This window comes from Bufo gargarizans, chromosome 3 (assembly GCF_014858855.1).
Source record: "Bufo gargarizans isolate SCDJY-AF-19 chromosome 3, ASM1485885v1, whole genome shotgun sequence".
NCBI lineage: Eukaryota > Metazoa > Chordata > Amphibia > Anura > Bufonidae > Bufo > Bufo gargarizans.
In genome coordinates, this window is record NC_058082.1 from 592,998,094 (window position 1) to 593,023,790 (window position 25,697).

General features: G+C 45.3%; 2 protein-coding genes across 2 annotated transcripts; one reads left to right on the plus strand and one right to left on the minus strand.

The window, feature by feature from the left end:
• Positions 1-3,413: 3,413 nt before the first annotated feature.
• SOD1 (superoxide dismutase 1) lies at positions 3,414-17,909 on the minus strand. Its single transcript, XM_044284402.1, has 5 exons — positions 17,759-17,909; positions 10,216-10,309; positions 8,365-8,434; positions 5,997-6,111; positions 3,414-3,689 (listed from the first exon to the last, which is right to left on the minus strand). The coding sequence occupies exons 1-5, from the start codon at positions 17,822-17,824 to the stop codon at positions 3,582-3,584; spliced, it is 453 nt and encodes a 150-aa protein (XP_044140337.1). The 5' UTR covers positions 17,825-17,909; the 3' UTR covers positions 3,414-3,581.
• A 4,372-nt stretch (positions 17,910-22,281) lies between these two features.
• LOC122931861 lies at positions 22,282-24,831 on the plus strand. The gene is made up of 7 exons (XM_044285916.1): positions 22,282-22,288; positions 22,368-22,429; positions 22,505-22,582; positions 22,669-22,749; positions 23,248-23,467; positions 23,678-23,837; positions 23,982-24,831. Exons 1-7 carry the CDS (start codon positions 22,282-22,284, stop codon positions 24,697-24,699), a joined length of 1,326 nt encoding a protein of 441 aa, XP_044141851.1. The 3' UTR covers positions 24,700-24,831.
• Positions 24,832-25,697: the final 866 nt, after the last annotated feature.

The window sequence follows — 25,697 nt, forward strand, 5'->3', positions numbered from 1 at the left end:
TCTAGGCCTGACAACCACACAATGTATTGAAGTGCAGATCACACAATTCACAGATTGCACTGTTGACAGCAAAAATGTGGATTATTTTGGGGGGGGGGATATTTTCACTAATTCTCTGCCCCTGACGCACAGATGTCACTGCAGACACCTATATAGCAAAATAAGCTATTTTGAAAAGTATAAAAAAAAAAAAAAAAAAATTGAGTACAACTTTGAACAATTACATTTCTGCCACCACACACAATAGTCCTGAAGGACTTTTGGGTCTTTGAAACGTTTTAAAATTGAATAAATTGCGATCACAAACTCCCTACACTATCTGTCCCTTCCTAAGCACAGCTCTCCCTGACTCGCAATGAGCCGCACCTGATAAAGTGTTCTGGCCAGCCAATCACTCATGCCAGCAGCCAACATGGTTAATGGCATTACAGTGATGGCAGTACTTACCTGCACGTTTGACTGCACATGTGGTACTTGACCGAGTGCCGAGTATAGCGATGCTCAAGCCGAACACGTATTCAGCCGAGCATGCTTGCTCATCACTAGTCTCTGCCCTATAATCCAAAATATTTTTTCTAAAAGGTAAGGGCCCCTTAACACATGTAAAGCAGGTCTTAATGTCTTGTCACCTTCAATATGTGTTAGCATGTTGAGTAATGAGGTTATAAAAATTCTGCCAGTTCATTGCTTCACAGAAATTGTATTCACTTTGCAACAACATTGAGCACATAATTATTTCATGGTTTAAAACTTGGTAATTCCTATTGGCCATTATTCGGTAATTTGATCAGAAATAATCCTTTTTCCCATGGTTTATTTTTCTCTATTAGAATATCAATAGTTCACTATAAGGAGTTACAGCTCTCACATGTAGGTGTTTAACATTACAGTACATATGCCGAATTGTAATAAAACAATTCATTACAATAATGGTGTAGCAATGTGTCATTTTTAACATCAGCTATATCAAGAAATACAAACTTAGAAAATTAGATGGAATTTTTTTTTACCATGTATTGTGAAATGTGATGTTGTTCATGTTCTCTCAATCTCATGGGTGTAAACCTAGATCAACAGTAATAAATATTCCCATAGAGAATTCACACCATTGCCCAGGTGCACCCAAAATCCATCTGTTTTCACACATGGCAGCTAATAGCAGTTTCATTGTTAATGGCTGCACCGTAAACTCCTATGTAGCCACATGTTCATCAACGACACTGCACTTAGCTATGGTCACCAAGAAAAGCTGTAGCTCAGTTTTGGTTGCAGGGAATCCAGTTTTTCCCCTTCTTTCTGGGGGGAGGGTTTACAGCCTTAGGCCTCATGCACACGACAGTATTTTTTGCAGTCCGCAAAAAGGGGTTCCGTGATCCGTGTCAATTTTTTCTTCCGTGGGTCTGCCTTGATTTTTGGAGGAGCCATGGACATGGAAAAAAAAAAATCTAAGTCAAGTTTGCCTTTGAAATGATGGGAAAAAACAGACACGGGTGACAATCTTGTGTGCAGCTGTGAATTTTTTATGAACCCATTGACTTGAATGGGTCTGTGAAAAAAAAAAAAAGGCAGGGTCATATTTTTTTCACAGACTGGAAACACTGATGCCAAATGGTGTAGTTTGATTTTTCCCCGGACCCATTGAAAGTCAATGGGTCCGTGGAAAAATGGAACGGCCGCAGATGCACACAACGGTCGTGTGCATGAGGCCTCAAAGGAGTTCAGTTATTTTTTTGTTCTTTCTATGTTCCTAACTAAGCAAATGTAACAGCTTTCCAATTCACTCACTTTATCTCCAGTTGCTGGTTTCTCAGATTTCACTGAGGGTCACATGACCTGTGATGTCAGCTTCTCTCCCTGCTCTGATAATGTTAGTTTACAAGCCTGTAAACGAGATGTCACTGTCCTGGCCACGCTGCCCCCCCCCTTCACTGCAGTCTACTCTCTGCTAGGATTCTTAACCCCTTCAGCTGCACAGCTCTGCAGGCAGTGAGGAGACAATGCTGGGCACTGGAGCTGACATACTAGAGAGCATTGCACAAGGTAGGGGGAAGATCTTGTGTATTAGTGTCAGTATACAGCTGGGACATGTAGTTCTACACTTACAAGTTGCTGTTTTCTCCCAGCACTCAGGGCAGCTCTTGTATCCACTCCCTTAGCAGTGTCATACAGCTTGGACTTGTAGTCCTACACATACAACATGCTGCAGAGTCTCCCAGCAGGCAGACATGTCATGTATTTTCACAACATCTGGAGTGCCAAAGGTTGCTGACCCCTGTTCTATGCAATACCATGACTAGTTACGCACTAATAATGCATAAACAGTGGCTGCAATGCCCATAAGCCCCATTCATGATGTGCGTGGATTCAGTGCCAAAATCCACACCCAATGCATGTCAATTTTGTAGCTGTTCACCAGCAAAAAATAAAATTAAAGTAGGGTGCCACCAAGGCTCTCCCCAGAATGGTCAGTGCAGAAGACACTATACAGGAGCACAATTTCCTGCTATGGACACTTCTGGTTTCACAGCATCACACTGCCTTATGATGCATCTCTGCATGACCTTGCTTCTACAGAATTAGGACCCATTCACACAACCTAACAGTTCTGTGTCCGTATTGTTGGTCCACAAAATACAGCGAAATATAGGACATACCCCATCTTCTGCAGAGTCACATGGAAACACTACAAAGTGCTTCCATGGGCTTTTGGACCTCTGCACCACAAAAGCGATTTCTCACTATATTTTGCGAATCATGGGACCCATTCAAGTCAATGGGTCCACAGCACACTATGGGATCCAGACAGCTGGTGCCGTGTGGTCCACAGCACAGAGCTCTTAAGGTTATATGAATGAGCCCTCCTACTTAAAGCATTATGTAAATGCAAGGTCAGACAGTATTCTAAATCATACCACTGAGATTTTGTGAAACCAGCACCCATAAACAGAAGTCACCTTCCACACTGGACACTCATCTGAAAGAAAGCCCTGTACACAACCCTGCAGTTTAGCTCCACATGGATTGGCCCCACTGAATCTGGCCAAGTCTCATGAATCCACAGCACTCAAAACTCCATTAGAAATCTAGTGAATGAGCTGAGTTTGCCATAGGCAAATCTAATATATGTCAATGCAGCCTGATCATCAGTGCATGAAATAGGCAGAGTTCACATGAGCTTTAGTGCTAGGAAAGCTTTCCACATTACCTTTGGATCCACCAGAGGGCGGAAGGCTGTACGTTCAGACCCCATTCAATACCTCCATAAAGGTTCAGTCTGAAGGAGAGCGTTCCCTTTTCATTCACCAAGATATCTATTTACTAAAGTATTATGCTGATATCACAGGTAACCCTTCCTCCACATTCTGGAAATACACTATTCCATTTATTTAAATGATCAGCCAAAAAAATGAGAACATTATTGATAGTGTTTTATATAAAACATGATATCACAGCCACTGACAGCACTGGAGAATGCTGCCAACTAAACTGACAGAACTATGATGCATATAAGGACAGAAGGCTTGTTTCCCCCGATATCCCGCAGTGGTGCTGAACAATGCAGATCTTTGATCCTTGTGCGTTTACTGACAGATTCCGATGACTCCACAAGCCAGGCGACCACCGGCGTTGCCAGTCACCTTGCTCTCATTGTCACCACCTTTTCCCAAGTCATCTGCTTTCTCATGGACCTGAAAAAATTGAAAGAAAGAAAGCAGGGCTTTATATTTACAGTGCTCACTTAAACAGGAACACAATACACCTATCTGAAAGGTAGCCTTAAAGGGAACCGGTCACCAGTTTTATGGTGTCCGAACTAAGGCCAAAATAAATAAGTGACTGATTCGCTTAGCAAAATGCTAGGTCACTTTCTTTAATTGATCCACACAGAAGGTATTGCTGCACAGTCAATCTGCCAACATCTTGTATTGAAAAGCTCCAGCTCCTAATGAATATTCATGAGCTCCTGACTCTCCCCACCCACCTGCTGCTGAATGACAGTTTTTTTCCATATGAATCAGCAGGTGGGCAGGAGAGTTGCTATAGCTCTGAATTAAGTCACGCTGGACTCAAATCAGCTCATTAGCATGCAGCATATTTGTGTGTATATTATGAGGTAACCATCTGTCACACCAGTAAGTAAATACATCTAAGGCACTTTAGTAGTTAATGATTATAATCTAACCAATTATATACAATCAAATATCCACATGACAGGTTCCCTTTAAAGGGGTTTGTCACCAGAATTAACCCCATTAAACTAGCTGACATTAGCGATGTGCTAGTGTCAGCTGAACCTAAACTAGTCTATTCCTACTTTTATCTATGCCCGCATTACTCCAGAACTTTAATATGCTAATTAGCTGCTAGGAGCAGGGGGGAGTGTTACCCCTACTCCTAGAGGCTCTGTTCCCCCATCTCTGGCCACGTCCTGCAAATCTCACGCTTGCGCTGAATACTGAATGGTATGGTGCAGGTGCAATGAGTGAAGGGTGCTCGTCGGCTTCGTCGCTGTGCCGAATACTGAAGGCGTGAGAATACCCCAGACAGGGCCGGCAGTTGGAGGTGAACGCTGCCTGGCCCTGTCAATCTAGTGTAGCAGGGCATGGCCAGAGGTGGGAGAATGGAGCCTCTAAACACACACCCTGCTCCTAGAGGCCAATTAGAATATTAGAAAAGTTATATTTTGGGAGTAACGGGGGCATAGATAAAAGTAGGACTAGACTAGTTAGGTTCAGCTGACATTAGCACATCACTAATGTCAGCTAGTTCAAAAGGGTAAATTCTGGTGACAAACCCTTTAAAGGGGGTTATCCAGGACTTTGAATGATTACTTCAAGGATTAGGTCCGCAATATCCAGACTGAACACACACTATTTACCTGTTTCAAAGTGCTGCAGCATCTCCCTAGACCTGAGGGTGCAGCCATCACTCCTATGGTCCTTGTGCAGCCCTGTCCTATTCAACACCAAGCACTACACAATGTGCAGAGTTCGGTATACTATGAGTACGCCACAGGGATTGTCCCCTTCAAACAGCTGAGGCCCTGGGAGTCAGACTCCTACCAGTCCAATATTGATGACCTATGAGGATAGCTCATGAATATATATTTTTTCTTGAAAACCCCTTTAAGTGCACCTAGGCAAGTACATATTTTCCTGAACTCCCAGGAAGGGCCAAGATTGCCCTGCCAGATTTCTGGTGGAGCAGTCCTTAGAGGAAATTGGTAACCAAAAATTTTATCGGCCAGTTAAAATCAGTATCAAAATTGTTAATGTGTTTATTTTCGGATTGTAGATTTTTTTTATTCCATTTCCTGAACATGATTAGGGGTGGCCATCTTGCCTGAACTGTTCTTCACAACATTTACAAAGCATTACAGCAGCCCCATGGGCCATAGACACTGTCAGGAGGGGACCTCTGACTGCTATGAGACAGTTTTCTAGACATGCTCTGTGCAGAGGTTATTGTACAAGGAAAGACTAGATAAGCTCTGACAACCACCTATTGTGAATGGAGGATCCTGTGTTATCTATACACAGAAATGGCATCATTACAGGCAGGATAAGAATGACAGATAAGCAGGTAACTATAGTAAAGTGATCTGTACAAGCCAAAAAGTGGTGCCAATTATAACAGTGACCAGTGGAAAAAACTGCAGGAGTTATTGGTTTAAACGTATAGGAGACATGAAAAATTTAAATAAACATTTTAAAAAAATGTTGAAAAAAGCCATTTAAACATCAGGTCTTTTTTTTATTACAATCCCTTTAACAAAGTTTTAGTAATGTGGCACCCAGACCCCATGCCTTGCCAGATTGTTGCAACTGTCCTGATCACTTTACTGCTTAGTTAACAGGGCTTCTCTACGGCATGGATGAACCATACTGTTGTAGATCACACAAGTGTCCTAAGCGGATTTCATGAGCACTTGATCACTATTTGCGGTTTTAACTTTGAACTGTGGGGCAATACCTTCTGCCTCCAGTAACACTTACCACCGCTGTGCGACCAATGATGTTGTGTTCTCCTTCCAGTGAAATTATCTTATCCTTGAACTCAAATTCTGCAACACCATCTTTGGAGGTTATGTTTCCAAGATCTCCAACATGCCTGAGGGAAACAATTTAAGGGTAAACAGGGCTAGCCAACAGATTCCATTCATAATATCCGAGCTACACAATTGATTTCTCCAAGCACAGGATCAGATTGATGGTCTGATTCTTGGGATCCCCACTAGTTTCAAACTATACTTTTGACAGGGGCTGGCACTATCCCTTTTATATTCCCTTGAAATATAATATAAAATACCGTGCACAACCACGTGTGATAGACCATGAAGAGGGCACAGTATCTGCTGAACAGACCCCTAATCTGATATTTATGGCTTATCCAAAGTATAGGCCAATAATATCAGTCACAGTTGGCCTATCCTTTGGATAAGCCATAAATATCAGATTAGGGGTCTGTTCAGCAGATACTGTGCCCTCTTCACATAATGGCAGCAGCCAAGGAACTCAAACCATGTTCCGTTTCATGTAAAGTGAAATGCCTTTTGCCTGGCATAAAAAAAAAAAAAGTGTCATTTGGCTATATTCTACCAAAAAACAAACAAAGCCTTTGTCTGCGTTGAGCCTAGATGTACTACTTGAGCTCCATATTTAAAACAGCATTGCATTTAAAGAGTTATTCAGCACAAAATGCAAACCTGCAAATGGTTAAATGATGATCGTGCAATCCCTTCACTGCCACCATTTCAGTGGTGCCCAGGTCCTTGCTGCACTCCACGATCGACAAGGCAGGAAATGGCTGAGAATGCCAATCACTGGCAGAGGTCGATCAACGCTGCATCCTGCGATTGGCAAAGTGGCATTCTGAGCCATTTCCTTCAGCATGGCCTAGGCCCTTTTTTTTACCATTTGCAGGCCTTGGAACAGCATTTTCATTGTGTTGGAATAGAGTCTGATCCTTTTTCTGTGGGTTGCACATGGACCTTAAGCAGGTGAGCTAAGCTTTTTTTCCTCTTTTATAAGCCTGTCTGCTCCACTGAAGATAAAAAAAAAATTCAAGACCACCACTGTGCCCTAACAGTAGGCTTAGTGATCAGACAGCCATGGGGACTTTTCTAAGTCTCCAGGACTGACCACATAACTGCCTACTATTGTGTTACTAACTTGCTGTACATCACCATAAAAACCCCACTGTAGAATAAAGGTGGATTTACACAGGCAGATTATCAGGAATGTACATTCCTGCAAACGCTCTTTCCCAACAATCTGCCTGAGTAAGTGTGCCTCCGATCACCTTATGAACGAGCATCCCGTCATTCATGCAGGCACCTAAATAATAGTCTCTGGGCAGCAGATTGTGCCATCTAAGCAGTAACCTGCTGCCCTGAAGATAAGCGATCACAATAGCCATTGCTCACCCTCATGGTGGAGGCGATTGCTACATGTAAGGCTACTTTCACACTTGCGTTCGGGGCTCCGCTTGTGAGTTCCGTTTGAAGGCTCACAAGCGTCCCCGAACTGATCCGTCCAGCCCTAATGCATTCTGAGTGGATGTGGATCCGCTCAGAATGCATCAGTCTGGCAGTTTGTCCTCCGCTCAGCAGGCGGACACCCAAACGCTGCTTGCAGCGTTCGGATGTCCGCCTGGCCGTGCGGAGGCAAACGGATCCGTCCAGACTTACAATGTAAGTCAATGGGGACGGATCCGTTTGAAGTTGACACGGTATGGCTCAATTTTCAAACGGATCCGTCCCCCATTGACTTTCAATGTAAAGTCAAAACGGATCCGTTTGCACTATCATGAACAAAAAAAATAAAAATAAAATTTTGTTCATGGTAATGCAAACGGATCCGTTCTGAACAGATCTAAGCGTTTGCATTATAGGTGCGGATCAGTCTGTGCAGATACCAGACGGATCCGCTCTGAACACAAGTGTGAAAGTAGCCTAAATGATGTTCTTCACTGAACGAACAGCTGACTGTTGGGAAGGAACGCTTTCTTCCTGAGAAATGGCTGTACATTGTAGCGATTGAAAACCTGCCTTAAGGCCCTTTAAAAGGGATGTACCATGAATATTCTACAGTTTTCAAACCAGCACCTCAATCTGAATACTTGTGTAATTGCATGTAATGAAACATTTAACAGCCACCAAGTTATTTAATAAAATGTATTGGGCTGCTGTCTGCATCCGTATGTCTGTCCTGTATGTTATAGAATATGTCCCATCGTTTGTTTTCCAGACAATATCCATTGGGGACTGAAAAATTCAGAGTGCACACAGACGGTAGCCATTTCTTTCAAAGGCTGCAATCATTAGTCAGTGATAACATACAGTACACAGCAGTCACCAGTTACCTCTCCTCGTCTTCTGGAGCTCCGTGGCTCTTGCCATGTGGGTTGAAGTGTGGCCCTGCACTCATACAGCCTGTAGAGACAGCATATATTCTGTATCAGATGAATCACATGGTTTCTGAGAAAGGGCCCATTCACACAATTGTATATTTGTGTCTGCAGTCATTTCAAAGAGGCTGCAAAAGATGGACAGTATACAGTGCTGTCCACATCTGTACTTCCGTGGCCCAAAAAAAAAAAAAATATATATATTCCCGTCTCCACATTGCCAAGTTACACCCTGTAACTAAATACCCAGCTATTTCCATTGTTGCGGTCAGTGAAGGTGCAGATCTGCTAATATGTCCCAATTAGGTCCAACACTTCAAACTTACTGGACTCAAATTCTGTTTGTTCTGCAAATATAAGGCCTCTTGCACACGACTGTTTGGCTTTTTCAGCTTTGTGGTCCGCAAAAAGTACAGATGTCCGTGTGCATTCTGTTTTTTGCGGAACGGCTGGCCTCTGATAGAACAGTCCTATCCTTGTCCGTTATGTGGGCAATAGGACATGTTCTATCTTTGAACGGAAATGGAAAACATACAGAGGAGTACCTTCCTTTTTGTGTGGATCCTTTGAAATGAACGCAAATGAAAAAAATAAAATAGAAACATTTTTGCGCAAGGGGACTAAGCCCGTAGATCTCGTTAACCATTGAAGACCCAAACAGGTCTGATTAAGGGTCCATTCACACGTCCGTTTTTTCTTTCCTGATCTGTTCCGTTTTTTGCGGAACAGATCAGGACCCATTCATTTTCAATAGGTCCTGGAAAAATAAAAAAAATAAAAAATAAAAAAATCGGACAGCACAATGTGTGCTGTCAGTTTCCGTTGTTCCGTTCCGCATGTCCGTTTAAATATAAAACATGTCCTATTATGTTCCGCAAAAATCGGATCCTGGTCCAATGCAAAGTCAATGGATCCGCAAAAAATGGAAGACATTCGGATGTCATTCCGTATGTCATCTGTTTTTTGCGAATTCCGTTCCTGGAAACACAATTTTTTTTTTCAATGAATTCCAAACAACTTTATTTGATTGAAAAAAAAACGGATGACATACGGAAACATTTTCAGGAACAACGGATCTGCAAAAAACAGACCGAAAATCGGGATATAGGAAAATACTGACGTGTGAATATAGCCTAAGAGTACTGTCACTTGCGTTGTGAAGATCCAGTAGGCTGTTCAGTCGCCAGAACTGCCTGCCGGATCTGGAAATCAGTGTACAAACGGATAGCATTTGTAGACTAATCCGAATCTGTCTAACAAATGCATTGAAACACCAGATCAGTCTCTCCGGTGTCATCTGGATAAACAGATCAGTTTTGCCAGAACACTTGGTGCCGGAAGCATTTCAGTGGAAAAATAATGCCGATTCGGCATTCTGGCAAGTGTTCTAAAATTTTGGACTGAGAAAATACAGCAGCATGCTGTGGTATTTTCTAAATACCGCAAGAGTGACTGAACTGAAGACATCCTGATGCATATTGAACAGTGTTCTCCATTTAGAATGCATTAGGATATTGAGCCCCTGTGACGGAACTCAATAGCAGAAAACTTAAACACTAGTGTGAAAGTATCCTAAAGTAGTTGTCTGGGAATACATCATTTCCAACAGATGCTGCCAGACCTGATCAACATAGTGTCCCTCGACACCCATCCATGACTTATTCTACAGCACCATAAAAACCCTGCTGTAGAATAAGGCCCCTAATGAGAAAAGTAAATAGATGGTGGTCATTAAGAGATTACATTGCTACTAGAACATGCTCCGGAGGGACTAATGCTTTTAAGTCACAGATTTCTTTCACTTACCATTAGTGTTATCTCCATAAACATGGATATGGAAGCCATGGAGCCCATCTGTCAGCCCGTTGATAGTGCCCTTCACAGTTACTTCACCACCATCCTGTAAGCAAAAAACCAAGACTCAGTCACCATCTTATTGTATATTTAGGAAATCTAGAAATGGGAATCCTATAAAGGTCCTGAAGGCAGCTGGAGTGTGGGGAATGAGTAGCTAGAAGTTTAGTTTACCGACCAGAGCCCTGCTTAAAAAAAGGGGTTGTTGGGTCCTCAGGATAGGTCATCAATATCAGATCAGTGACCAGCTGTTTGAAGAGAATGCAGCACTCATACAAGCGCTGCCTTTTCTGCTCCGTTTACCTCCTTGCTGCAGCAATTGCAGTGGTGAGCAGGTGTAATTACAAGTATGGCAGTCCCCTATTCACTTCTATGGGAAGGCTCTGTAGTATTCACCTGAACAGGAAGGAGCCGTCCATCCCATAGAGTGAATGGGGCACCATTGCTCAACACTGCATATGCTGAAGTGGGGAGGTAAACAGCAGAAAAGGCAGTGCTGGTATGAGTGCTGCCTTTTCTTCAAACAGCTGATTGGTGGGTGTGCCAGGAGTCAGACTCCCACCAATCTGATATTGATGACCTATCCTGAGGATAGATCTGACAAACACAAGGTGCAACAGCACTCTACAAACCAAAAGTAGAGTACAAAAGTATATTACATTGCAAATGCTATGCTAATAACTTAGAGATGCATTTTGTACAAAATCATTTGAGTCCGTCTGCCGAACGCCAAGGTGACCTCTATAAGGTTACAGGACCTGCACTTCCTGGATTCATGGTCGCAGTTATGGCACCCAACAGGTGAGTTTTAGTGTTAGGACCCGTCTTATAGAGGTCGCCTTGGCGTTCGGCAGACGGGCTCAAATGATTTTGTACAAAATGTATTTGCTAAGCATCTCTAAGTTATTAGCGTAGCATTTGCAATGTAATATACTTTTGTACTCTACTTTTGGTTTGTAGAGTGCTGTTGCACCTTGTGTTTGTCAGATGTATATTTGCAGCCACAAGCAACGTGCACCTGCGTATTGGGATGAGCTGACCCCCCCCCCCCTTTTTGTGTTTCTATCCTGAGGATAGGTCATCAGTAGTAGATGCAGGCAATCCCTTAGCCTCTTAGTGACCACGCACTTTATAAAATTGCATTCCAAGAGCTATAACTTGTGTTTTTCATCACTACTTGTATGAGGTCTTATTTTTTGCAGGACACGTTCTAGTTTGGGTATATTTAATGATTGATTAAAGCCAGTAGTTTAGCTAAAACACCCAATGTTTATGTCAGTCAAAAGGCATACAAGTGGTCACTAAGGGGTTAAGGTGATGGTCAGGAAGGAAGCGTTCCTTCCAGACAACTGCCTGCTCATCAGTGGAGGAGAATGCTGCATTTACACAGCAATCTCCTCTACTGTATGAGGATGAGTGATTGTATGAGGAGCGATGGTGTTAACAGTCAGATTCACTCTGCTGCCCACAAGATGGTTGAGGTATTTGCATGAACAGTTTTCACCTGATGAATAGACATCTCACTTGTTCCTTGGGGAGATTGGTGGCACCTTTACACAGGCAGATTCAGAGACCAGCATTCACCCCTAATCTGCCAGTATAAAAGGGCCTTCCTCTCCCAGGCAGTGGTTCAGCACGTTAGATTAGAGCCGCCACGCACTTCCTCCAGCGACATGTGGATAACATGGTACTTTACATTGAGGCTACCGCCCAGTTCAAGCCCAAGTTGCAGCAAGCTATGGGAACCACAGGCAGAACAATTGTCTTCTCAACCTTCCAAACATTAAATAGCAATAGAGAAGGTGCAGCTGAAGAACTGCAGCGTCACCATTACAGAGCAAAGCTGCAGCCCTCATCCTGCTTCAGCAGCCGGTAAATAGTGTTCCCTGCCAAGTCAGTGTTTGCATGTACAACAGGCGGTATACTGACTACCAGCATGTGACCATACTTGCTGTGCTTGCTTATTGAAGGGGTTGTCTGATGATGGGTATTAAGTGATCAAAAGGGGGTCCAACCACTGGGGACCCCTGACGATCACAAGAAAGGGGGCCCATGGACCAATCAGTCAAACCCTTGTCGATCAGACACTTATCCCTTTTAAGTTGATACAGTAGTTCACAGCACACATCACATGTGGACATACCCTGTCAGAGGTCAGAACGGGACCTCACATTGAACTCCCTTGTGTGTCTGGCCTAAAGCCTTCTGCAAGGAGTCCATTTATAGCAGATGGAGCATTGTCGTCATGGCCGTTTTGTAACGGATCCTATGAAATGTCTGGCTTAGAGTACCTCTGAGGTGGCGATTTCCTTTGGAACAGCAAGAATACCATCAAATACCAGCAATCCTGGTAGAAAGCTGCACGACTAGTGGGCAGAGCCAAACACTATGCCAAGTGGGTAGATCCTGCCTTCACCAACACTGTAGCAAACCAGACATGTATACTGATGGAAAAATCACTATGTACTTCTGTTCACAATTACCTCCTCATGACACCGATATCCACATCACGCTGCCATGTGCTTAGGCCAGGGATCAGCACCTTCGGCACTCCAGCTGCTGTGAAACTACAACTCACAGCATGCAATATGCTCAGCTGTTCCAACTCCCACAGACATGAAAGGAGGATTCTGGGAGTTGTAGTTTCAGAACAGCAGATGTGCCGGAGGCTGCTGATCGCTGTGGTTGATCGGAGTGGAGCCATCACTGCCTCTTATCAAGGGAGGAGACAAATGGTTCTAGACATTTTATCTTTCTAGCGATCTGCCAGACTGCTGCCCTGCCTAGAGTCAGCTTAGTATAAGGACAGGCGGCTAACAAGAGCAGACCTGTCCCCATGTTAAGCCGCCCTACAGGACAGCACAGTCTAAAAGATTTACACAAGACTTTGTTCACATCCCAATCAAGATCCAGCTGCCTGATCCCACAAATGCCACATGGGAAAAAAAAAAAAAAAAAAAAAAAACACGTTAAATGCAACATTCTCTGGCCAAAACCCAGCATTTATGCCAGAATGCAGCTTGACTGCCGCCAGACCTCATTACACTCAATGGGGACCTGGCAATGGCTGTTGTCTGCCAAAACAGCCTGCCAGAACTGCTTGATGGAGATGCCTTTCAAGCCCAGCCTGAGGTACCTGTTGGGTGAGGGAACGCATGCTCCAAGTGCCTTCATTCCAGCTCCCTGGACTTTCTGGTTCCTGACCTGTAAACATGGACTGATGAGGTTGCGTGTGCCACAGCAGTCAACTGGCTTTAGCATGTTACTGCTGGATCATGTGGCACTTAGAAACTCAGCAACACCGAGACCAGTCACTGGTGCACATAACACATACCAGAAGTTTGTGGAAGAGAGCAAGGGGCCCCAAGGAGGTAAAACAGTGGAGCGTAGCAGGGGTGTATGTGTCTTTCAACAGGAAAAGCAGGCTGGGCTTCAAGATCCCTTTAAGGCTAGTCTGCAAAAAAATGCAGATGCGGATCTGAAATTTGTAGACTACAAGATACATACGGTCCTGTGCATTGGGCCTTAAAGGGGGGAGGGGGGGTTCTGACTTCAGCGAGTGACATTTATGTAGAGAAAGTCAATACCAGGCACTTACTAATGTATTTTGATTAGGGTTGTTGCAGGTATCAAAATAGCGATACTTTTGTCCCGGTATCTGTTTGGCACCAGGATTTGCCTTTTATTGATACTAGGCTGTGATACTGCGCAGTCCAGTATAAGAGCAGTTCCCTCATCAGCACAGGGGAGAAAGTCACTCTCCCTCCCCCTGTGCCGCCAGCCAATGAGGGGAGAGGGCAGGCGCACTGCGCCACCAATGATAGTTACCATCTAAGGCTACTTTCACACTTGCGTTCAGGGCGGATCCGTCTGGTGTCTGCACAGACGGATCCGCACCTATAATGCAAACGCTTAGATCCGTTCAGAACGGATCCGTTTGCATTACCATGAACAAAAAAAAAATTTTTTTTTTTGTTCATGATAGTGCAAACGGATCCGTTTTGACTTTACATTGAAAGTCAATGGGGGACGGATCCGTTTGAAAATTGAGCCATACTGTGTCAACTTCAAACGGATCCATCCCCATTGACTTACATTGCAAGTCTGGACGGATCAGTTTGCCTCCGCACGGCCAGGCTGCAAGCAGCGTTCAGGTGTCCGCCTGCTGAGCGGAGGACAGACGGAGCCATACTGATGCATTCTGAGCGGATCCGCATCCACTCAGAATGCAATAGGGCTGGACGGATCCGTTCGGGGCCGCTTGTGAGAGCCTTCAAACGGAACTCACAAGCGGAGCCCCGAACGCAAGTGTGAAAGTAGCCTAATACAGATACAGGAGGCGGGTGCAGCAGCAGAATCACATAGCTGGCACCCAACCTCTGAGAGGGTGCCACACCTGAGGGGTAAACTGCCGCTGATTGCAGCTCCCCGCCAGCACCCGCCTCCTGGATTTGTATTAAACGTTTACTTTTTCATTGGTGGTGCAGTGCGCCCACCCCTTTCCCCTCATTAGTGGAAGTGGCACAGGAGGAGGGGGAGTGCTTCCCTCTCCCCCTGTGCTGCTGTTCTGATACTAGACTGTGCAATAGCGAAGCCTAGTATCGAAAAAGAGGCAAATACCGGTATCTAGGTAGATACCAGACAAAAGTATTGGTTGGGTATCGAAAATTCGATATCTGAAACAACCCCCCAGTATTAGAGTATTTGGTGGCGCAACCCCCCCCTCCAGTATTAAAATCATTAGTGGCAGTGGCCACAGGGTCCCCTCCCCTCCATTAGTGGCAGCTTGTGATCAGAGCCCCAGCAGTGTAATCCTGGGGCTCCGATTGGTTACCATGGCAGCCATTATGCTACTGAAGCCCTGGCTGCCATGGTAATCTCCCTGCTGCTGTGTGCACTATGCACAGGGCAGCAGGGAGAGTGAGGTCCTATTCACCCTAATAGAGCTCTATTAGGATGAATAGGACAAGGAAGCAAAATATCCCAGGTTCTAGCCCATAAGGTGGGGAAATGGTTAATAAAAAGGCCAAGTCCAAACTATTGAAATATTTTTAAAAATTCTCCTATGCGGTGAACCCGTAACAAAAAAATAAAGACTGCATGATGCCCCATTTTTGTAACCTTGTCTCCCCCCCCCCCCCCCCCCAAAAAAAAAATAGGATCGGACTATTTGATTATGGGCTGGACGTTCCATAAAATGCTGCATGCACGCGGCTTTTTTCCCCCGCATGGTATCAAGTATCGCAATACTTTTTATGGTATTAAAACCAAATCAAAAACTTTGGTATTGCAACAACCCTAATAGTGATTGTCCATATTGCTTCCTTTGCTGGCTACACTTCTCGTTTCCATGGTTACGACCACCCTGTAATCGAGTAGCAGTGGTCATGCTTGCACAATATAGGAAAAAGTCTCTGGTGGCTGGGATTACCCATAGTCCAGCACTTTATCCTGTAGCGTGCAAGCACTGCCATCGTGCTGATTGCAGGGTGGTCATAGTCATGTAACCGAGCAGTGTATAGTATGATTGAGAAATGAATCCAGCCAGCAAAGGAGGCAATATGGACAATCACAATACATTAGTAAGTAGGTTATATTAACCCTCTATACATAATGTTATTTGCTGAAGTGAGACAACCCCTTTAAGTGGTTTTCTCCGATCTGTGAGTAAAAGGTGTTCTTACAGTCAGGTAAGCTAGTCCTACAAGGCACTGCCTGGTTTGAATGAATTTCCTGGTGGCAGACTTCCTTTAAAGCCCCCTTCCACCCTCTTGTAACGCATTGTACAGTATAATGTAAGCAAAATGTTATTTTAAGAGGGTCACAGCTCCAGAAATTTCAGTGAATGGAACGCGGTTATATGCAGAGGTTAGATCAGGACATACCAGCAGAGCAAGTCAGTGGCGGGGGGGGCATGCATGTACCCATTGGCCTGTACTTATGCCGTACTCGCCAGGATTCATTGCCTTTTGACCCCATTTGGAGAGTCTAAAGGGCAGCATGTGAGAGGTTACGACGTGCAAAGAGCTTCGAGGCCTGTCCGTGGTGCAGCTGAAGGGATTCACCGCAGTCCGTGAGTGCAGGGGCCACAACAGCAGTCTGAATGGCAGACAGCAGATACCGGTTACTGGATCCCAGAATATTATATATGCACCAGCTGTACACTGACAGGGACTGCCCGACTCCGAGAGGTTCCCCTCCAGTGCATTCTGCAGCCACACTTCTACAAATCCTCCTTACATTATTCCAATACGCATAGATTCCAGTCACTTCAAATATCTCTGCTTGCTGTTAATCTAGTGAAGTTTCCTCTTGTGTAACAGCAAGCCAAGTACCTGTGCAGCCATCACACCTTAACATTTGGCAGACGGGCCCAAATAATTTCATACAAAATTTGCCTAGAATCTCAAATTTACACAATAAGCATAGCATTAGCTCCAGAATATTTTCTATTACTATGGCATTATTGTACTTTATTGGGTTTGCAGAGCGCTGCTGCATTGCATTTTTTTTCTTTGTGTTTCTAGCCACGGCAGCGCGCACCTGCGCATCGGGATGTGCTGACTGACCCCCTTGTTCTTTGCACTGTGCGACCATCACAAGCCTTGGCCAGACTTCTGTCCACTGGAAGGAACACGTTAAGGCAGGGATCAGCGACCTTCAGCTGCTATGAAACTACAACTCCCAGCATGCACACTTATTAGGCTGTGTAAGGTAGTTTCAGAACAGCTGGAGGCTGCTGATCCCCACATTAAGGGGTTCACCGCATTGCTACATCCAGTCATTTTTCTTCCGTGGTCAAGGGAGACCGGAGAACTTCAGCATCCGAGGTGAAGCAGTGGAGACAAAATTCAGGTATGTAGAATTCCCCGCCATGTTCACCGCCCACAGCAAGCAGAGATGCTAAAAACATCTTGTAGATTATACTTTTTCTATTAGGCAATAAAAAGCACTTCTAACCAACAGGTTCTGTAGTCCATCGTCCTACAGCGACAGCACCGTCCCAAACAGGAGGTTGCCAAGTCTGGGAATACTGGCGCATCACACTACCCTTTGAGACCAGCACTCTGCAAAACACTGCCACACACCTGCCCATGGTGTACCAGCAGGGTACTCCCTAATGCCACAGGTGGAAGTTATGCAACCAGTGGATAGGGAGGAGAAGAAAAAGGTTTATGTAACTGCGCCATGGAGAATCACACAGCTCTCTGGTTACAGGGGTGAAATGTGAGCTGCAACTACAACTTCCAGCATGGTGTGAAAGTATGTTGGGAGTTGCAGCTTCTCACTTACTGTAGCTGCAACCTATAGGTCCAGAACACAACCTGGGGCATAACTGCTCCCTATACCACAGCACTGGAGCGCGCACACTACTAGGCCCTCCAGCCCAACGTGCCTATGACTCAGCAAAACGACTCCAGGCTGAGACCCGCAAAGACGGTCCGTGGTACTACAGAGACTGCAGAGGAGGAGGGGAGCGGGAGGCGCTACTTGCCTGGTGGAAGCCGACGATGCCGTGCACCGGCCCGTTACCTTTCAGTACACAGATTGCCTTCACCATGTCTGCAGACTGCGCGCACTACGCTGTCACCGACGTACGCAGGGTCTTATATAGATTGGAAGAGGAGAGCCCCTGCCCCATGACCAATGGAAGAGGCGTTTCGGTTCGCGCCTCTTTATGGCCGACCAATCACAGGCTGCGTAAGGCGCTCGTGACGTGTGACGGTTGTTTCTGTCAGAGTGTTTAGGACGGAGAGAGTTGCCGGAGCCTGTCTCCTCATGTCGTATAGGTTTCTCTAGCTGTGGCATGCGGTGCCGTTATGGCCCAGGTTGTGTCCTGGTTCTGGTTAGAAGCACTAGTAGCTACGTAAAACCGCAGTCTTAATTCAGGCGCAATTCAGCTAATGCCGACTGCGGTTCTAATGACATGAGCTGTCAGCATTAGTACTTTCACATTTGTGTCAAAGTTTTCCAGTATTGAGATCCGACCTAGGGGCTCAATACTGGAAAATAACGGATCAGTTTTATCCTAATGCATTCTGAATAGAGAGCAATCCGTTCAGGATGCATCAGGATAGGGTACTTTCACACTTGCGTTTTTCTTTTCCGGCATAGAGTTCCGTCACAGGGGCTCTATACCGGAAAAGAACTGATCAGGCATATCCCCATGCATTCTGAATGGAGAGTAATCCGTTCAGGATGCATCAGGATGTCTTCAGTTCAGTCGTTTTGACTGATCAGGCAAAAGATAAAACCGCAGCATGCTACGGTTTTATCTCCGGCGAAAAAAACTGAAGATTTGCCTGAATGCCGAATCCAGCATTTTTTCCCATAGGAATGTATTAGTGCCGGATCTGGCATTCAAAATACCGGAATGCACCCGCACTAAATCCGGACCCATTCACTTCTATGGGGCTGTGCACATGAGGGGTGATTTTCACACATCACTTGTGCGTTGCGTGAAAATCGCAGCATGCTCTATGTTGTGCGTTTTTCACGCAACGCAGGCCCCATAGAAGTGAATGGGGCTGCGTGAAAATCGCAAGCAAGTACGGATGCGGTGCGATTTTCACTCATGGTTGCTAGGATGAGTCTATTCACTGTATTATTTTTCCTTATACCATGGTTATAAGGGAAAATAATAGCATTCTTTAATACAGAATGCATAGTAGAAGGTCAATATAATAAACATTGGTGGCGCAGTGTGCCCCCCCTCAACACCCCAGTATAATAAACATTGGTGGCGCAGTGTGCCCCCCCTCAACACCCCAGTATAATAAACATTGGTGGCGCAGTGTGCCCCCCCTCAACACCCCAGTATAATAAACATTGGTGGCGCAGTGTGCCCCCCTCAATATAATAAACATTGGTGGCGCAGTGTGCCTTCCTAATATAATAAACATTGGTGGCGCAGTGTGCCTTCCTAATATAATAAACATTGGTGGCGCAGTGTGCCTTCCTAATATAATAAACATTGGTGGCGCAGTGTGCCCCCCTCAATATAATAAACATTGGTGGCGCAGTGCGCACCCCCCAACACCCTAGTATAGTAAACATTGGTGGCGCAGTGTGCCCCCCTCAATATAATAAACATTACCCCCCCAACACCCCAGTATAATAAACATTGGGGGGGCGCAGTGTGCCCCCCCTCAATATAATAAACATTGGTGGCGCAGTGTGCACCCCCCCCCCCCAACACCCCAGTATAATAAACATTGGTGGCGCAGTGTGCCCCCCCCCCCCTCAATATAATGAACATTGGTGGTGCAGTGGGGAGTGCCAATGAGGGTTAAAAAATAAAAATTAACTCACCTCCTCCAATTGATCATCTCCTGTTCTTTCTTCAGGACCTGTCAAAGGACCTGTGGTGACATCACTGTGCTCATCACATGATACATCACATGATTCATCACCATGGTAATCATCACCACAGGTCCTGAAGACAGAACAGGAGGCCGACAGCTACGCGATCAACTGGAGGAGGTGAGTTAATTTTTTTAAATTATTTTTTAACCCTCATTGGCACTTCCCACTGAGCCACCAATGTTTCTTATACTGGGGGGGCACACTGTGCCACCAATGTTTCTTATACTGGGGTGTTGGGGGGCACACTGTGCCACCAATGTTTCTTATACTGGGGGGGGGTGCACACTGTGCCACCAATGTTTCTTATACTGGGGTGTTGGGGGGGGCACACTGTGCCACCAATGTTTCTTATACTGGGGTGTTGGGGGGGGCACACTGTGCCACCAATGTTTCTTATACTGGGGTGTTGGGGGGGCACACTGTGCCACCAATGTTTCTTATACTGGGGTGTTGGGAGGGGGCACACTGCCACCAATGTTTCTTATACTGGGGTGTTGGGGGGGCACACTGTGCCACCAATGTTTCTTATACTGGGGTGTTGGGGGGGCACACTGCCACCAATGTTTCTTATACTGGGGTGTTGGGGGGGCACACTGTGCCACCAATGTTTCTTATACTGGGGTGTTGGGGGGGGCACACTGTGCCACCAATGTTTCTTATACTGGGGTGTTGGGGGGGCACACTGTGCCACCAATGTTTCTTATACTGGGGTGTTGGGGGGGCACACTGTGCCACCAATGTTTCTTATACTGGGGTGTTGGGGGGGGCACACTGTGCCACCAATGTTTCTTATACTGGGGTGTTGGGGGGGGGGCACACTGTACAGGGAGTCTAAGAAAGAATCGAATGAGTCACAAGTCGGATCTTTAGTTCTTTTCACCTGTGACTCATTCGATTCTTTCTCCCTGTACTTGTCAGTGACTCAGAGCTGCTAGTGCTCGCCTTGCCTTGCCTCAGCTCTGATTGGTTGGTGGGCGGGGAAGGGAGGGGCTGGCAGAAGCAGCTTCCACTCTAGGATCAGATTACACTCCCCTGAGCCCCTCCCCTCCCTGCTGCCAGCGGCTCTACTGTTGTGTGCTGTGACTCACTGACTGAGGAGAACATCGGCGGCGGCGGCGGCGGCGGGGCAGAGAACTATCAGCTCCTGTGCCCGCCGCTGTTCTACTGCAGAGCTGCCGCGGAGGGTCTAGTCGCAAATGGCGACAAGACTAAAAAGTCTTGTCGCCATTTGTAAATTCTAAGTCGCATTGGCGACCATTTTGGTCGCCATCTGGAGCCCTGCCATGCATTCTGAATGGAGAGTAATCCGTTCAGTTTGCATCAGGATGTCTTCAGTTCAGTCGTTTTGACTGATCAGGCAAAAGAGAAAACCGTAGCATGCTACGGTTTTTTCTCTGGCGAAAAATACTGAAGACATGACGGATCCGGCGTTTTACTCCATAGGAATGCATTAGAGCCGGATCCGTCGCAAAGATTTCAGTTGTTTGCCTGATCAACAGATCCGGTTCTTCTTTCTGCGCCTGCACAAACGAATAGGAGGAGCTGTGGGCGCCATCAACTTCCTGTCACTCTTCGATCCTGCCTGCGAGGGAGAAGGGAGGACGCCATTGTAGGTGAGTAGAAAGTTGTTGTTTTTTGGTTCGTTTTCGATTTTGCAAAGAAAATAAATATAAGCAGCTCCTATGTAGTTATACACAGGAGCTGTAGTAAATAGATCATGCTAGGAGTAGTAGTCTTGTTGATTACTACTCCTAGCATACACTATGTACTTGCAGCACATGCAATGCCTATGTAGTTTTGCATAGGCAATGCATGTGGTGCAAGTACATAGTGGATGCTAGGGGTAGTAGTCCTTTTGACTACCACCCCTAGCATCCACTATGTACTTGCACCACATGCAGTGCCTATGTAGTTTTGCATGGGCACTGCATGTGGTTCAAGCAAATAGGGGATGTTAGGAGTAGTAGTCCTGTTGACTACCACCCCTAGCATCCACTATGTACTTGCAGCACATGCAATGCCTATGTAGTTTTGCATAGGCAATGCATGTGGTGCAAGTACATAGTGGATGCTAGGGGTAGTAGTCCTTTTGACTACCACCCCTAGCATCCACTATGTACTTGCACCACATGCAGTGCCTATGTAGTTTTGCATGGGCACTGCATGTGGTTCAAGTAAATAGGGGATGTTAGGGGTAGTAGTCCTGTTGACTACCACCCCTAGCATCCACTATGTACTTGCAGCACATGCAATGCCTATGTAGTTTTGCATAGGCAATGCATGTGGTGCAAGTACATAGTGGATGCTAGGGGTAGTAGTCCTTTTGACTACCACCCCTAGCATCCACTATGTACTTGCACCACATGCAGTTCCTATGTAGTTTTGCATAGGCAATGCATGTGGTGCAAGTACTTAGTGGATGCTAGGGGTAGTAGTCCTTTTGACTACCACCCCTAGCATCCACTATGTACTTGCACCACATGCAGTGCCTATGTAGTTTTGCATGGGCACTGCATGTGGTGCAAGTAAATAGGGGATGCTAGGGGTAGTAGTCCTACAAATTGTTAAATCACTTTATTTTTTTTCTCATATAGTCCAAAATCTATTATTTGGCCAAAGAAAAACGAAATTTGAAGAACACTTTCAAATAGAATGTCAAGTAAGTATTATTTGTCTGGGTTTTTTGTACTAATAATATTTAATAATAATAATCAGATTAATATCTTTTTTTTCTACAGGCTCAACATCTTCTACTGAGGCCGGGACCTCTCCTCCAAGACGTAGGCGGAGACATGATGCGGTAAAAATTTTTTTTTAAGCATTCTGCATTTACATTATGAACGCATTTTTAATTTTTATTTTTTTTAATTCACAGTCATCATCTGTGGAGGAGAGGCCTCGCGGCCCAGAGACCGCTGGAGAGGAGGAAGTTGGTGGTGGAGGACATGAAGCAGTAAATTTTTTTATTTTTATTTTTTTTAGCTCAATATTATGATTTGTATATTAAATTTTTTTTTATTATTGTTATGTCTATTACAGGTCGCTCGTCCCGTTGACTCCAACAGAGGTCGTCAATCTAAAGCCAGAGGAAGTCGGGGAGCCCACGGTGGTCGTGTTCGTGTGAGTATTTCCTAGAGGAGTATTTTTAATTTCAAATCTGTTAAAAGGATTTCTGTCACCAGGTTTGGGCCTATAGAGATACGGACATGCACGGCTAGATCGCCGCTAGCATGTTCGCAATATATGTGTCCTATAGGGCTGTGTGGTTTTAATTTATTTAAAAAAGAATTTTATAGATATGCAAATGAGTGTTGAATGTGTCCAAGGGGCTGCACTAACCTTCCTTGTGCGCAGTGCCGGTATAGTGTTCCTTCCCTGTCCTGACATCAGCTTCATGCCGAGAACAGCGCATGAGCGACACATTCAACACTCATTTACATATCTATAAAATCATTTCTTTTTTTTAATCAAAACCACACAGGCCTATAGGACACATATATTGCGGACATGCTAGCGGCGATCTAGCCGTGCATGTCCGTATCTTTATAGCCCCAAACCTGGTGTTAGAATCCCTTTAAACATGAGATTATAATTATTATTTTTTATATATATTTTTAGGGTTCAAGACGCTCCACCAGAACGGATGAGGAGGAATTTGGCAGTTGTATAATTGACAATGAACTCCTCATCCAGATGGTGGAGGACAGACCACCACTGTGGGACCACACGGACCGCCGCCATGCTGACCATCATGCTACCCGGCTCCTCTGGCTTGAGATATGCGAAGTTTTAGTGCCTAATTGGGACGACCTCAATGAGAGTCAACGGGAGGAGTGCTGTAAGTATACTCTAGTATAATGCACATGTGTACTTTTCATTAAAAATTGGTTTTGTGTCTGGTTGAAGTTGGTCACTCAATGCTACCTATAGTGAACATCAATAATTTTTTTATTGTTGTTGTAGCAGGTTCAAACAAATACTAAACCATTTCTGATGTCTGAAATAAATTATTATAATATTAATTTATTTTTATTTTTCTTGCGGACAGGGACTACAATCCTGGTGCGGTGGCGGTCAATGAGGGATCGCTATAAGAAGGACTACAACGAGGAGGTCAAGCGCCCGAGCGGTTCAAGAGCAAGCCAAAAGCGTCCGTACCAGTATGCGGCCTTATTAGGTTTTCTTCGTAGAACCCTACAGCTGCGAAGGTAAGCTGTAATGTTTATAATAATTAGGAATACTAATCTCCAATCTATGTGTGTGGTCTAGGCAGACTGTCATTTGACACTCTGTCTGGGACATTCACATACAGTTCCCTATTTGTCCATTAATTTATTTTTTTCCTTTTACAGCACATCTAGCAGTACTCGGGCGCACCAAGCTCCTCGTGAAGTCCTTCCAGAGGCCGGAGCTCAAGAGGCGGTCCCCGAAGAGCCGCCCACCGCGGGTCCCTCACGTCCTACTCCAACAGCTGGTCGGGACCTCAATGTTCCCCTACCTGTGCCCTCTGGCGACTCAACAATGGCCAAAATGACACCACTTTTTGAGGCATTGATGCGTCGCCAGAGGACCGGTAGGAGCCGTCAGGCGGACTACGAGGATCTCACAAGGCTCGTTTACGAGTCCTTGATGGGATATACCAATAGAATTGCCGCTTTGGAGGAACAAGTGCGATGTCTGCAGGAGGTGGCGGTCCATACGTTGCAATTGGGTCCTGTGCATCACTATTGGTATTCGTTGCTCCCCGTGATGGAACGATTTCCGCCCGACCAGTTGTTTGAGGCCCGAAGACAGGTGGACAGTGTCTTGTGGCAAGTTCAGCACCACCCCACATCCTATCCCCCATCCATGCCCTATCCCCCATCCATGCCCTATCCCCCATCACAACCTCAACAACCCCCTACCCACCTTTCCTACCTCCTCAGCCCCCATCCCAGCCTCCACATTCCACCAAGCACTTTTCTCACCACTTTTCTCCTTCTCCTCCTCAATATTTTCCTGCTCCTAGTTTCAACACTCCTTCTACTCTTGCTAGGTCAACTCCTTCTCCCGCTCCCCCATCCAGATTGAATACTCCCTCTGTTGTGCTTGCCACAACACACACTTTTATGTCCACAGGGGCACAGGAACGAGGGGGACCAACCAGTGTTGAAACCTCCACCACCCAACCTTCTACTCCCACCACTCCCACCGGTCCTACTTACAGGCATTTGTAGCCTTTTTTTTACTTTCTTTTTATTCTAAAAAGTTATTTATATTATTAAAAAATATATATTTTTAGAAATAAAAATGTTATTGTTTATAAATTTTATTTGTTTTGTATTTATTGAATTTTTTATTAAATGAAAGCGAACATCTCACATAGCTTTTGAAGTGAACTATACTTGATTTGCTCCACCAGCGATGGGAGATTACTTTAGTGTATGTAGGAAAGGTCTTTAAAATTGTCCGATCGCCAGCGGAGCGACACAAGTATGTGGCGCTCCTCTGGAGTTGGTCAGATTACTACACCATAACAGGCCTGATAAAATCTAACTGCGCCAGAGGAGCGACACAAGTATGTGTCGCTCCTCTGGCGTTGGTCAGATTACTACACCATAACAGGCCTGATAAAATCTAACTGCGCCAGAGGAGCGACACAAGTATGTGTCGCTCCGCTGGCGTTGGTCAGATTACTACACCATAACAGGCCTGATAAAATCTACCTTCGCCAGTGGAGCGACACAAGTATGTGTCGCTCCTCTGGCGTTGGTCAGATTACTACACCATAACAGGCCTGATAAAATCTAACTGCGCCAGAGGAGCGACACAAGTATGTGTCGCTCCGCTGGCGTTGGTCAGATTACTACACCATAACAGGCCTGATAAAATCTACCTGCGCCAGCGGAGCAACACAAGTATGTGTCGCTCCTCTGGCGTTGGTCAGATTACTACACCATAACAGGCCTGATAAAATCTACCTGCGCCAGCAGAGCAACACAAGTATGTGTCGCTCCTCTGGCGTTGGTCAGATTACTACACAATAACATTCCTGATGAAATCTACCTGCGCCAGCGAAGCTACACAAA

Excerpts from the sequence above, each read along its gene's own strand:
- SOD1 (XM_044284402.1), bottom strand. The coding sequence starts at position 17,824 with ATGGTGAAGGCAATCTGTGTACTGAAAGGTAACGGGCCGGTGCACGGC. Across the intron at positions 10,310-17,758 it reads GCATCGTCGGCTTCCACCAG|GATGGTGGTGAAGTAACTGT; the intron begins GCAAGTAGCGCC and ends TTTTGCTTACAG. Across the intron at positions 6,112-8,364 it reads GCTCCAGAAGACGAGGAGAG|GCATGTTGGAGATCTTGGAA; the intron begins GTAACTGGTGAC and ends TGTTTCCCTCAG.
- LOC122931861 (XM_044285916.1), top strand. Across the intron at positions 22,583-22,668 it reads GTGGTGGAGGACATGAAGCA|GTCGCTCGTCCCGTTGACTC; the intron begins GTAAATTTTTTT and ends TGTCTATTACAG. Across the intron at positions 23,468-23,677 it reads GAGTCAACGGGAGGAGTGCT|GGACTACAATCCTGGTGCGG; the intron begins GTAAGTATACTC and ends TCTTGCGGACAG.